Raw genomic sequence first — 13,344 nt, 5'->3', positions numbered from 1 at the left:
GTGGCTGACCCGCCCGGACAGTCACGTGCAGTTCCTATTGTCTTTTAACTCCCTGTTCTGCTTGAAAAGCTGTCCCGGAGCTTTGCTGCTTTAATGACTGGGGTTTTTTTTACAAGCCTAAGTGGAACCATGGCCCATGCAGCTTTTTCTGCGTTTTATTTTTTAGTTTCTGTACTAGTACACTCCTTTATCCGTAATGTATTTACTTTTCTACCACGGCGATTGCTGTCAGTAAATACATCGTGAAGGAATTCTGTTTCCTTCCAGCCTTTGCTTGGCTAAGCAAGCTGTTCCTTAGGTCTCCTTTCACAGTGTTGTCCTGCCTCGTAAGCCACTCCTGCGCACCCATTCCCTGCAGCAGTTCCAGTTAAATCCGCTTTCTTGAACTTGGTGGCTTGAAATGACACGCAGCCCTGCAGGTGAGCTCTCACCGTGCAAGGAGATCACTGGATTTTTGTGTCTCTCAGAGTATTTTCTTGATGCGTTTTTAGACTTCCAGTCTGCCTCTCCCATGGCTGCTCCACACTGCGATGGACCTGATGCATCCAGGTCTCTCTTTGGTGTCTCCCAGTGATAAGCTGCCCTTTGTAGGAGGAGTATCTATTAACTCTCATGGACACCTGCTCTGTATTTGAGTTGAATTTCTCTTCGAGTCTTCAGGGTTTTTTAGCTTTTCTGTGCGATGTCCTAATCTCTCCTTGTATTGCCGTTTCCCAGCTTGCTTTCCTCAGCATCACACTTTCTTTCAGATTTCTCCCGAGGGATTTTGGGTAGGGGGGTTGGAACTAGATGATCTTTAAGGTCCATTCCAACCCAAACCATTTATGATTCTATGACTAACTAAACAATAGGGTCAGTGCCTGACAGGGTCCTTTGTAACTTGTTCCCAGCTTTCACCTTTCAAACACATCCCAGTTCACCTTAACATGAGAATGATGGAACACAAGCTTAATTATCAGTGGGGTGATCCTACTAAAACAGACAGGACATCGTAATGGATCTAAGCTACTTCAGAACCGTCTTGTCGACGGGAGACATTGGGGTGGGGATTTGTTTGCGTCAGTGGCAATGATGCTGGTTTTGGCCCTGTCGGGTAGCCTGCCTGTCTTCCAGCTGCTACTGCAGATGTGGGCGGGCCTCCTAGAGCCTTGTGCCACATCTGCCAGCTCGGTGTGGGGGTCGGAGGTGCCTTGGCACCGCAACGGCATGAGGTGCTGGTGTCTCCATGACTGAATGTCTCTCCAAGCTACTGTCAGACAAACCGGCAGACTTCTGCATTTCGTTGTCCTCTGCTGGTCTCCGTGTCTCCAGCTATGCTGTCTCTCAGGTGGATTGTGAAGACCTGCCTGTCAGTGAGGCCAAACTAGCAAGTCTGGTCCTGGTATTTATTTGTTTTCCCCCTTCTTAAATGTATGTACTGCTTCCTGTCCTCACACCCTTTGATACTCACTTAGCTTGATAGGTGGATTGAAAATTCTTCCCGTCCTGTCTCCTCGTACTCCCTGCTCATTTGTTTTATCCCCCCCCTCCCCCTTTTTCCACTTCTTTGAGTCTGTATGTCTGTCGGTCTCAAAGGAGTGGATAAATTCACATGCTTTACCGGTTTCTGCTTTGTTTCTGTTGCCGACGTGGTAGCTGTCTCCCCCCTGCACTCATTCCATCACTCACCCTGCCTTCACCCTGGTGTTTACCATCGTTTTGGAAGACCAGTCTGGGGTTGTCTCACTATATTTATAGGCAAATTTGCTTTAATACCGGCTTCTAAAAATCCACCTCTGGCCGTGCCTGGGTTAGACATTGCCTTTGTCTTCTCTCCTTCAGTTTGGCTGTGTCACTTGGTAAACTGCTTCGGTAAAGAGGGAGGGAAGAAGCTAGAGAAATCCCCTCAGGAAGTTAATGGATGGGCTCTGGTAACCAAGGAAGGTCATGTAATTCTTCTGAACAGCTGAGGTTACAGCTATCAAAAGGCAGAAGTTTCTGACTGGAAAAGTTTTCTCGGGGTGAGGTTTTAAGCTGAGCACACAAACTGTCTGTGTGGCCATCGACAAGATTTAAGTTTCCCACGTCAGAAAAAGAGCCTTCTCGGAGGAGTAACGCTCAAACACAAATACGGGAAATTGTGGGGTGTCCAACATCCGTCAGCGTACTGATCCCTGCAGTTGAGATTAGGGCAGCGTTCACTGTGTGGCTGCCTCCTGGTATATACCCGTTTTCTTGTGAAAGTGTTAACAAGATTTGTATTACTGACATACTCCTGAGTCACCTCGAGTAACCTCCTCTTTCTGGAAGTAAATACCAAGTGCAGTAAAACTTGGTTTCCTTCCAGAAAAAAAGCACCCGGGGCTTGCAGTGCTGAGGTGTTTACACAGGCACATGATGTGGTCAGGGCCTGGGGAGGGTGAGGACGGACCTTCCCTGGCAGGGCCACCACAGCTCCCCACGGAAGTCACGGCCCTTGGCCGCTGCTGCTGCCTGCGGGGAAGGCAGGGAGGAGTAACGGAAAGGCCATGTGTGATGCAGGGATCGGTGGGGTGCCGGTGCCAAAACTGAAACCTCAAGGCGAGAGGACACTGCGCGTGAGGAGCTTCGGCGCTCCGGTCCTACTTGAGATGCAGCAGCTTCTGCTGCTCCTGCAGGAAAGCTGAAATCTCGCACTGTCTTTGTGGATCTGTCCAGAGGAGCCGTAAAGGGAAAATGTAAAGATATAGAGGGGGAGGGCAAAACAGGGCTTTAATTGCTGTGGGTACACAAGTTGGGTACACTTGAGTTTCTCAGAAAAATATATGTCTTACTCCAGCTGTAGTGCTTTCACCGTCTCCTTCCTTCCTGCAGTTATTTATGTGAAAGAGAATTTTTTTAGGATAATTGTACCAACAATTTTAGGTACGCGTAAGCAAGGTGTGTTACAGCATCTGCAGCTTCTGGCATGGGGGTGATCAAATGCCAGGAGTCAGCTGAGTGTTGGGGGGGGATGGCAGAGGGCTGAGGAGGAGCCAGCCAAGGGATCTGAGGAAGGGCTGGGAACACTTTCCGTGGGAGATACCAAAAGTGCCTGGAGAGACCTTGGCTGGTGATGGGGTGCTGGGGGAGGCTAGAGCTACAGAAGTGTTGGGAGGGAGAGAATACCTTGGTCCTGCTGGTAGTAGAGTCCCGGTTTCTTAGTGTTGTTACTTCAGTTCACCCTATTTCTGCTAATTTAGGAGGTCTTGCTTGTCCAGATGTAAGAAGAGAGAGATGGGCTATGATCTTCTGGGAGTCCAGAGTTAGCTGGCCTCAGCTGCTGTACGGCGGGGCAAAAGCTTAATTTTTGAAGGGCAGTTTGTTGTAAAAGTGACAGGTGTTCTAGTCTCTCAAACGCAAAGTGTTGGTGAGCAGGGATGTCCCTGGTGAGGATGGGTGAGGAAGATAAACGAAGCTGAAGAGCATCTCCCTTCCCATCAGTCCAGGTGCTACTGTGTCCTTCCTCTTTGTCTCCCCTGTGGACCAGAAAGGGGTGCTTTGCCTGACCCTCCCTTCTCCTGCTCTTCATCGGCTCAGAGAAAATGAATTTGAGGAAGGAGGTTGGATGGAGGAAGAGGAGCATAGCACAGGAAGCTTCTGTGTTTTCCCTCATGTGAATCTTGTGGGGAAAATGGCCTATATATTTCTGCGGTCTGTCAAAATCCTCCGCTACACTTCCAAAGGAATGTCACTTAAAAAGGGAAGTGGCAGTTTCGGTCTCTTTAATCAACTTCTCAGCACTTGTGGCAGCATCTTAGATGAAAACAGAATGGCTTTCTCTTCAAATTCTAGCCCAGAATTCTACTTCTCTCAGTACTGTGACTCCATAAGCCATCCTGCTCCCAGAGCAAAGGGATGCACCTGATACAAAGACATATTATTTTCCATTAACAGATGTGCAACCACTCCTTCTGATCGGATTAAAAATTAACAGACCTCTGTACCTGAAAATCACCGTGATTGTTATTAAAAGTGAGGGGAGAAGGAGAGTAGGACCTGGTAGATGTCTTTGGCAGAAAATAAATTAATCAAGGAGACTAAATTAAAGGTACAAAGGTAAAAAAAAATGGATTTAGCATCTCTTGACAGGATTTAGGGAGAAGAGTGGAAGTTCCACCACCTGCAGTGACTGTTTCCATCCTCTACTTGGAAGTAAACGCAATTAAGAAAAAAGCAGCACGCCAACTCTCCTGCCACACTTCCTGTTTTCAGCCACTTACCTGGTGTCATCGAGCGTGTGCCTGGCAGCATAGGCCGCCGGCGTGGCTCCGCATCGGGGGTGCAAGTCCCACTTGTGCTGAATGCACCAAACTTCCGATGCCTGTTTGGATGAAATCTGCATGGATGCTAAAACCGCTGCGTTTAGGTCGTGCAAGTGTCAGCAGCTTTTGCATCAGACCTGTCCTTTTCCCTCCTCCACCCTTGAAAAAGAGGGAAGAACCTACTTATTTTTCAAGTCATTAAAGAAGATGAAAGGAGTGGTTCTGTGTTTTGACTAAACTACAAGTTTGACTCTTTACTCCTGCTAACTATTAAAAATGCTCAAAAACACTTTATGTTATGTAAGCACATGGGTGCTCGTGTTGATTATTTGGGATTAAGGGTCAGAAATCACTTGTGAAGTAATTTAGACTTTGGGGAAGGGGAGGGGTCAGGGAAACTGATTTGTCCACCTCTATAATTTGCAGAAGACAAACCTGAAAAGGCAAATCTTGTTGCTTGTAGGTGTGGTTGGGATTTTTATTGGTCATGTCCACCCCCTGCTCCTTTGTAATTAAGTCTCTGCCTTAATGGATGTGCTCTGAAGCCCTTGATAATGCTTTGGTGCTTGCTAAAATGTACGCTGTAGAGCCCAGGGAGATGAAACATATTTAAGGAGGGACTGATAAGGCTCTTGCACAAGGTAGATAATTCGTTTTAAAGCCTTCAGCTTCAATTCCAGTGCCCGTAAGTGAAGTAATAAGTGCACAAACATAATTTAATAGCTTACACGCAGAGTTTCGGTCAGACAAATATTGCAGCAAATTATCTGTCTGCACGCTGCATTTCCCTGAATCAGTCGAAGGAGTGCTCCCACTATTCTTTCAGGCTGTGGGGACAGTAACCACAGAGGGACAGTGACCAGCAGCAGTCTTCAGCAGAGCTGTTTGCAAAGGGAGCTTCTCTCTCTGGCGTAAGGAGTGATTCCTGACGCGTGGGCCTGCGGCTCTCCTGTGCTGCCGGGTGCTTTCTGCACACCACGTGGATTTTGCACAGCACCTCCGGCACCTCAGTCGTTTTTTAGAGGAGAGGGAGGAAAAACCATTCAGTGTTTGTAAACTCGGTGTGATAACAAGTTCAATTACCGCTCATAAAAGTGAGGGAGTGTACTCAACGAAGCCTGTTGCAGTCAAGTTGCATGCAAACCAGTCCTGGACGTTTAACTTTGTCACCAAATTTTAGGGCCTTTTATGGTTTGGTCAAAGAATTGAATAGACTTTTAAAGGCTTCTGCCCCTGCCCAGCCCGCTGGGAACTGGGATTACTCAGACAAAATCCTCTTCTGCAGCAGCAGGGTCATGCCGAAGTGTCACGTTCGTAGGATATCGCTATACCCAGGTCTTATTTGGTAAAACCAGCTGTCCTATGGTAGGCGACTTCGTTCAGAACAGAAGAGGAAGAAGAACAAACTTCTTTGCCTTTCTGATGGAAAGTTGTGATCTTTGAGCTTTTAATGCATAGCTGTGTGAAACACAAAGGAGTCTCTGTCAGGTGAGGAGTTACTTCTGTATTGGGTAACAATGCAGAAGGGATTTTGGAAGATACCAGAATTTCCAGGTATGAAATTCTGTGTCCAGAAGCGAACACTGGAACTGTGTTTTCTAGAAGTGAATGTGGAGAAGGCGGTAAGGATGTTAATGAAGTTGCCTAGGAGTCTCCCACCTATGGAATTCAGCGTAACCCTGGTAGCTTGAAGTCCTTCCTTTTCTTAGTTCCTTTCTTGCCTTCACCAAACCTTCTTCTGAAGACTAATCTGTTCTTGCCTTCCTTTTTTTCCCCCCGCCCCCTTTCATTTCTTTAGGTGGTGTCCTGTAATGTTGTGGGAGACTCCGTTAAGTTTGTTGTCACTGTCTCCCCCGCTTCGCCCGCGGCTGCAGGAGGTCAGTCGTACAGCGTGAAACTCTCTCCGCTTCACTTGCAGGTAAAGTGTTAAGGGTTGTTCTCTCTCTCTCTTTCCTCTTGTTACGTCTCATCCCGCAGCTGAGCTGAACCTCCCATTTACAAGCTGCGTACAAACTCCTGTTAGCTCCAGCGAAATAATACTACCGTTTCCCTCTGGGGCAAGAGATAAATTCATAAATTAAGCCGCTTCTTTAGGAGACTGCGGATAAATAACACGTTGGGTAGACTGCTCGCATGTATAGAGCAACAAAACCCTTTTTGACTGGCACACACTCTCAAAGCTCAAGTAACTTCTGCCTTCTTAAACTGTCCCTTTGAATTTGCTTACTCAGAAACTGGTATCACTCTTCCTTTGGTGAGCCCTAGTGTGGAGCTTGACGTAGTTTCTTTACAGGACACCAGAACACTCTCCAATAACTGCTTTCCCATCCACAGCTTCAGCTCTACGTGAAAGACAAAGGAGAAGATGTCAAAGTTGAGTGGTTCCTCATTAACGCCAACGAAACCAACTTTGAGATCCAGCCAGCAGTGCAGGAGGTCAGTAGTAGGTTTTATTTGTTTTAGTGGTTTTAGAAGATGGGAATCCTTCCCTGCGGTGCAAAAGCCAGTGCAATGCTTCAGGTTAGCAGCAGAAGTGTTCTAGAGCTAAGGTGTCGGGTGAGGCTGGAAGAGCTGAAGCAAAAACGCCCGTAAACAGTTTACGTCCAAATTCAGAGGTGTGAAAAATGTCTGTTCCTAAATACCTTCACTCAGAGCACTTCTGAAATAACCCCAAACCACCCAATTGTAATGATATTCCCGTCTAAGTAATTACAAATGATATTCCCGTCAAAGTAATTACTTAACTTACATCAGTTTTGAAATCTGGCAACAGTACTTCATAAACAGCTCGGAAAAAGTACAATTATTTAAGGAGATGATGGGTGATCTAAAAATACCTTGATGCTTTTGGAATTGCACCTTATCTTAGTATACAAACACTGTTTCATTGGGGTTTTTTTTCACTGGGACATCCCCTGAGAGAATTTATTCATGACTGAGACTCTCTTCTGCTTTTGACCCTTCACAGTTACATTTTTTTTTCTTGGCACAAACGTCTTGACTTTAGCCTTTTTTCCAGCAGTGGTTGAACCCTTGCTGGTGTTTTGTGAAGTTGGTTTTCTGACTGAAGGCCTTGCTAAAACGGGTTTATTGTATAGTAGAGCTGCTTCTGAAGACCTCTACTGAGCGACCTAGAATCGTAATAATTGATTACCACAGTTTTTGTACGCGAGAATGGGAAACTCCTAACTAAAGGCAGACAAGTCTTTTGAAGTGTGTTTTAATGTAGATTTCAGTGTGCACACGTGGCACTGTAAATGACCTTCAAGTGTTGGGGTGGCGTTATGCACGTGTTGAACCGTCATTAAGTACTTACTGGCAAATGCAGGTGACTCTGGTGCCGTCACTGGGCTTCACAACATGCTTTTTTGAGAGATACCCGAGTCCAGAGTTGCAAAGGAGTTGTAACTTGCTGTGCTTTGCCCATGTTTTTTCAAATGAGCCTGTTGAGTTCTTAATAGCTAAGGGCTTTATTTTCACTTTGAAGTTTCTACTAGCATTTAGGGAAGAGAGGAGGCAGTAAACAAAGAGATAAAACCTGTGAGCAGCCTACACCTCAGAAATTGCTTCAGCTCCTAATCGTAAACATCAGCTTTTCTGTCTTGTTTTTTCCTCTTTCGGAAGCAATACTGTGCGTACAAATAAATACCTTTAATTGCTTGTGATTATCTACACAGTGGTTTTGTCATTGGACAAACAAGGTGGATCTAATAACCTATTTTCTGTTGATAATAGCTGGTTGAACCCGAGTGGCATTTGGCAACCTGGCTGGCTGGCAGGACTCAGGTTTGCGTGCGGTTGTGCTACGGTGACTTTACGTGCTGGTGTGCCTCAAGCTGGCCACGGTCCCTGGCTGTAGCCCATGTCAAACCCGAAGTAAAATGTGTTGTCTTAAGCCTCTTGGGTTGGCAGTTGAGCCATCGTGACTTGCCTTGTAGAGGGTGGTGTGATGGTGCACTGCTTTCCAAGTAAGGACAGCTAAAAATGAAGTTGGGCTGACGGGAGGCTCTTCAACCAAACTGCTTTCCAAATAACTATGGAAACATCAGAAAATACCTATGAGTAGGAGTCCAGTGACTGTTGTTGCCATTAAATAACAAGTGTCAGATTAGGCTGGGGGCAAAGCGAGAGGCGGTGCGAGCAAAGCAGGGTTTCTGTGGGACTGGCCGGTGCTGTTGCGCGGATTGAACCGTAACAACCTGTCATCGAAGGCCAGTTAGGTCAGAAGGCAGCGAAACAGGAGTTCTGTATGCAACGTTCCTGGGATTTTTATGAAACACCCTGAATGTTTCTGTAACACTTGGGTAACTCCAAATCTGTTCGACCTGCCGCGCGAGCTGCGTGCGTACCGTCGGGAGTGCAGGAGCCGTCGTGCATTCATTCCCCTACGCCTCGGGAAGGACTGAAGCTTTTCGAAGGGACAGTTTGCCTCTGAGGGAGGAGCGTGGTGCATGTGTCCAGGGTCTCAGAGCAAAGCCTGTGCTCCGCCGCGTGGGCAGGGATGTGGCTGCTCGTGGCTGTAGCCGGTGCCGCCTCACAGCTTCGCCGTGCTGCGTGGCTGCGCCGGCATGGGTTGGGTAGCGCCGCAGGCTAGTGGTGACGGCCACGGCACTGTCGGGGCAGTCTATCGCGATCAGGCCCTCGGGACCCCACTTATCTTCCAGCTGGTGCACGTTGGGTGTCCTTGTCATCGGCGTGCCTGGTCTCTGCAGCAGAGCCTCATTGGTTGGCCGTGGCATGCCAGTTGTAGGACAGCAGCATGCGGAAGGGCATCTTCTTTCTGCTTAGTGTGGTTGTTGCATTCTCCGGCTAGTCTGTGTCTGCATCTGTAAAGCCGTTCCCTTTCTTCTAGAACCTTGTTCTGTGGTAGTAAAGGCCTTCAGGTGTGGTAGCAGGTGAGAAAGGATGTCTGAGTCCTCTTGTTTAGGTGAGATCTTTGTCTCCTACTTCAGTCTTTTCTTTAGAAAAGAAACGTCACTGAGGTTTCTCCCAGGCTACCTTTGGAGCAGCTGGGTAGCCAACTGCCCTTTCTGTGATAGTTCAAGTTAAAAACCCACTCCCACTGAGCAGAAGAGACTTTCTGGGCAGCGTGACGTGGGAAGCAGGCTTCTCCAGCAGCACGGGGAGGGCAGGGGCGGTTCACTGTCGTCGTACACCTGACAGTGAAGTGAATGTTCAGTAGCTGTGGTGGTTTAGATACACCACGTTAATTTTTGCCTTAACTTCTTCCTTCTGAGAAGCACGATTGTTTGTTTCCTGATAGGGACAGACAGCAGGGATATGTGCAATACCTGAAACGCTCAGAGATGTTTTGAAGAACCTCTTTAGCTCAGTTTCTCCATCTGTGGTGTTGAGTACGAGGCCTACAGATATAAAGGAGGTTCAGGTAAGTCTTATTCCTACCTAAATCTATTGAGAAGTGTCATTCTGCTTGGTGTTCTTATTATATGTTCATGACTGGCAAATGAGTGAGTTTAACTCTGGAACGTGTTCTTTAAAGCAACGTAGTGAGGGCTTTGTGATCCTGACGTTACACCCCATCGCACGTCTGATTCCCTATATCCATGTGGCAGAGGCTAAAAGTGTTTGGTATTTGCATATGCACCATCCTTCTCCTTCTGCTTGCTTTTCACAGAATGCAAGCCTTCTCCCTCAGGGCACTAGTCCGCCTAAACCTCCAAGGGCTCATGAACTCAAACTGCTGGTGAAGAACATCGCGGTAAACCTAACTGATCCTGGTGCTGCAGGTAACGTAGCCTGTGTGATGCCGCTTGTTTTTGAGCAGGGTTGGGTTTGGTTTTTTACCTTTTGGCTCAAATCCCTTCTAAGTTCTGGGTTACAACCTGCTCTCGAAAGAAGATGTAAGAAATTGCTGTACTCCAAGAAACAGACTGAGTCATGCTTGTACAAAACTGTGTGTTTTGGTTTATTTGGGTATTTAAACATCTTGATCTTCTTGCAAACAAATCCACCATTGTTGAAAACAAATTGAAATGAGCATATTTATAAAGTTGGTTGACTAGTTTTTTTTAATTTCTAAAAGTTAGCACTTTGGGTGTACCCCAGATAAGAGGCTCAAATCCAGCTCTCCATGAACTGTTTGAAAAGACATCGGTTTGGTTCCGTGCTGCTTTTCTTTACTTTTGAGCTGCTTTTCTTTACTTTTGAGCGATCCATGCATTTATCTAAAACTCTCCTTTATGTAAACTCTCCTCAGAGGTGGTGTTTTGTTGTCAGTGACTTTTTTACCCCTAATAAAGTACCTCTGTGGGTTCTGGAGGGACTAGCACCTCTTGCCAAGTGGAGAATAAAGCCAAAAAGGAGGTCACCGCCTAGTGAAGTTGCAGGGTTGGTTCTGGAAAGAAGCACCCAGCCTGTCTAGCAAGTATTGAGACTTCTTCAAGTGCAAGTACGCCTCCAGCACTGATTGAGGCACGGGCAAGCATAATTCAGATTTTGTCAGCGGAAAGAGAAATTTAAGGCTCTGTTATTTATGGTCACTAACAATTCCGTAACATCCTTTTTAATGGAAGCTGCTGAACTGGGCAAGGCACTAATTTTGGATAAATATATCCCACTTGCTGTACTCCTTTTTTCAGTTAGATGTAATAGGCTTCTGCCCTAGACTCTTGCATAACGCTGCTTTGCTCATCCTGGTTGGAAGTGATTCCCCCTAGAACTTTCTGCAGCACATTTTCGTAAAAACTAATTATTTTTAAAGCAGTTCTGGAACTCTTTGCAGGGAAATGTCCTAGATAAACAAAACTGCTAGAAACTGTAGATTGCAGGAAAACTCACACAGAATTTGTTATCGCCCTGTGATTTTGTAGTGCAAACTAAGCTTTTCAAAAGAGCAGATAATTTTGTCTGCCTTTAAAAGTCATGAGGTGAGATACCTTGACGTGTGTACAACAGGAAGTTCATCTTAGGGGAAGCCTCGCTGCCCCCTCCCTGAAAAGGAGAGGAAGCGGGGACAATTAACATGCACTGAGAGGCAAAATCACCATTTGATCCTCTAAAAGGAGGTGGAGGGAATTGTGCTGGTTCCCTAGCAACTCTGGGAGGGTAGACGCTTTGGAACAGAGTATGGGCAATAAAGCTTCGTAGTGGGGTTTAGCTGGTACGCTCAAAATCCAGTGGAAACACTGCACAGCTAGGAAGATGCTAGCTCCTGGACATAGCTTGCTGCCTTTTAATTACTGTTCCCTTCCCTTTTGCTGGCCTTGTCTTGCAGCACTTGTCTTGCAGCAGTGATTAATGATCTTGTTGCGACTCAGAGACTCGGTAAGAGTGTGCAGTGTTGCAGGCTCACCTGCAGAGACGCATGGAGGGCTGGGGAAGAGGCAGTTTGCCTGGATCATTGTCATCCTACAACCCTTGGATGCTCACATGGTTTATAGAGCTTGTGCCTTTGCTGTAGGTGTTTTAGTTGAACCGGTAGGTGACCACTAGCAGAACTGGCCTCTGCTTAGGGGTTGTGCCAGATTTTATCTCCTTAGTTTGTGTATGTAAACAAAGATTATCCTAGATTTAGTACTTCATGGTCCACAGTGTATCACCTAGGGCAAACGTGATGTCTGCTGTTAAAGAAAGAACGGTTAGCTGGGCAGACTAGGGTGTGCGGGGCAGGAATGTTGCGATACCCCATTCAGTGTCAGTCGGTGGGTGGCTGCGGTGTCATTTCTGGCAGAGGTATTGCAGGCGTTTCTGGCTCGGCTGCCAAGCGCGGCTGGCGGCAAGAGCAGGCTGCAGAGACATATGGTTGGGTTAACAGAAACCCGCCCCAGGTTCATTAACTCGGGCTCAGGGTGCTGCAGAGCAGCTAAACTACTTACTGCAGGGTTAGCTTGGATCCCAAATAAGCCGTCCGTACACGGTGCTTTGTCTCCTCTAGTAACCTCGCCAGGCCCAAGCTGCTTCTGTGCCTGAGACGGGGCTCATCCACAGCCCCGATGGACACAGAGGACAGCTGAGAGCTGATCGTAGTAAATACAAACCTAGATCCTTCTGGAGAGTTGGAGTGTCTTTCGTTGGCTTTGCACACAGTCAGTGCTAAGCTGTTTGCCGCTTTTCTCAATGTTTTGAAATGCAAGGGCTGAAATGATTTCTGATGCTGTGGAAGCCGTACAAAATAAATTGTTTTAAGAGTTACATGTTGTGCAGAGTGCGTCCCCTTGGAGCAGCGATGTTAACTACTCTTAATAGGCCAAGTCGCCACGCTGTGAAATTCCAAGATCAAGATAGAGATAATTCTGCACCAGTACTCTAAAATGCCATGAACTTGCTAAAAACCACAGCCCACAAAGCCATTGTTAATTAACACTGCTGTCATCATTCACTTGCTAGCAGAAAAAGCTTACTTCGTTGTCCAAAGAAACCACTGTGACTGCAGGCAGTAGGAACTCTGAAAACATCTGGGTTTTTTTTTAAAGCAGCTGAAAGCAACTTTGCTCCCTCCCCGCCTTGCACCCACGCCACCACCACCTTGCCGTCTGTTCTGTCTCCCATCCGTTTTTATTGCTTTATGCCTGCACTTCTTTCCTTCATGCCAGGATTTAAATGGGGTCATCATGTTTCACGCTAAGTAGAACAGTGAGCAGGACAGTGATAACCCGGTCTTGACCGTCACCGTTAATGTAAATGGTCTACAAACTGAGGTGAGGGAAGGAGTTTATGCTGTGGGTGGGTGAGGAAGTGTTTCCAAGTGCTCCAAATCACAGTATGTAAAGGAAGGGTGTTCTCCACTTTCTTTTGAGTAAGCGTACCTCCTGGTATGGAATATTAATATCAATATGCAATATTAATAACTGAATATTGATTTTTCTTGCCCTTACAGGCAGCACAAACCTTGCATGTATAGTTCAGTTGAATGACCCTATGCAGAAGTTTTCCAGCTCTATAGCCAAAAATGCTGCAAACCCCTTCTGGAAGGAAGAGTTTATCTTGTAAGTAACTCATCTACTGACAATACTTTTCACAGGATCACAGACTGGTTTGGGTTGGAAGGGACTTTAAAGACCATCTAGTTCCCACCCCCCCGCCATGGGCAGGGGCACCATCCCCTATACCAGGATGCTCAAAG

General features: G+C 46.7%; 1 protein-coding gene across 1 annotated transcript in view; it reads left to right on the top strand.

Moving 5' to 3' along the window:
• C2CD2 (C2 calcium-dependent domain containing 2) overlaps positions 1-13,344 on the top strand; it is a 35,095-nt gene that overhangs the window by 5,283 nt on the left and 16,468 nt on the right. The window contains exons 3-7 of the mRNA XM_010156867.1: positions 6,061-6,180; positions 6,597-6,698; positions 9,526-9,648; positions 9,898-10,009; positions 13,099-13,207. Coding sequence (XP_010155169.1) covers positions 6,061-6,180; positions 6,597-6,698; positions 9,526-9,648; positions 9,898-10,009; positions 13,099-13,207 — 566 coding nt within the window. The remainder of the gene's footprint in view (positions 1-6,060; positions 6,181-6,596; positions 6,699-9,525; positions 9,649-9,897; positions 10,010-13,098; positions 13,208-13,344) is intronic.

Source organism: Eurypyga helias, unplaced genomic scaffold, assembly GCF_000690775.1.
Source record: "Eurypyga helias isolate BGI_N326 unplaced genomic scaffold, ASM69077v1 scaffold43868, whole genome shotgun sequence".
NCBI classification, from domain to species: Eukaryota; Metazoa; Chordata; class Aves; order Eurypygiformes; family Eurypygidae; genus Eurypyga; species Eurypyga helias.
Note: the sequence above shows the minus strand (reverse complement) of the source record. Positions and strands in the feature narration are given on the sequence as shown.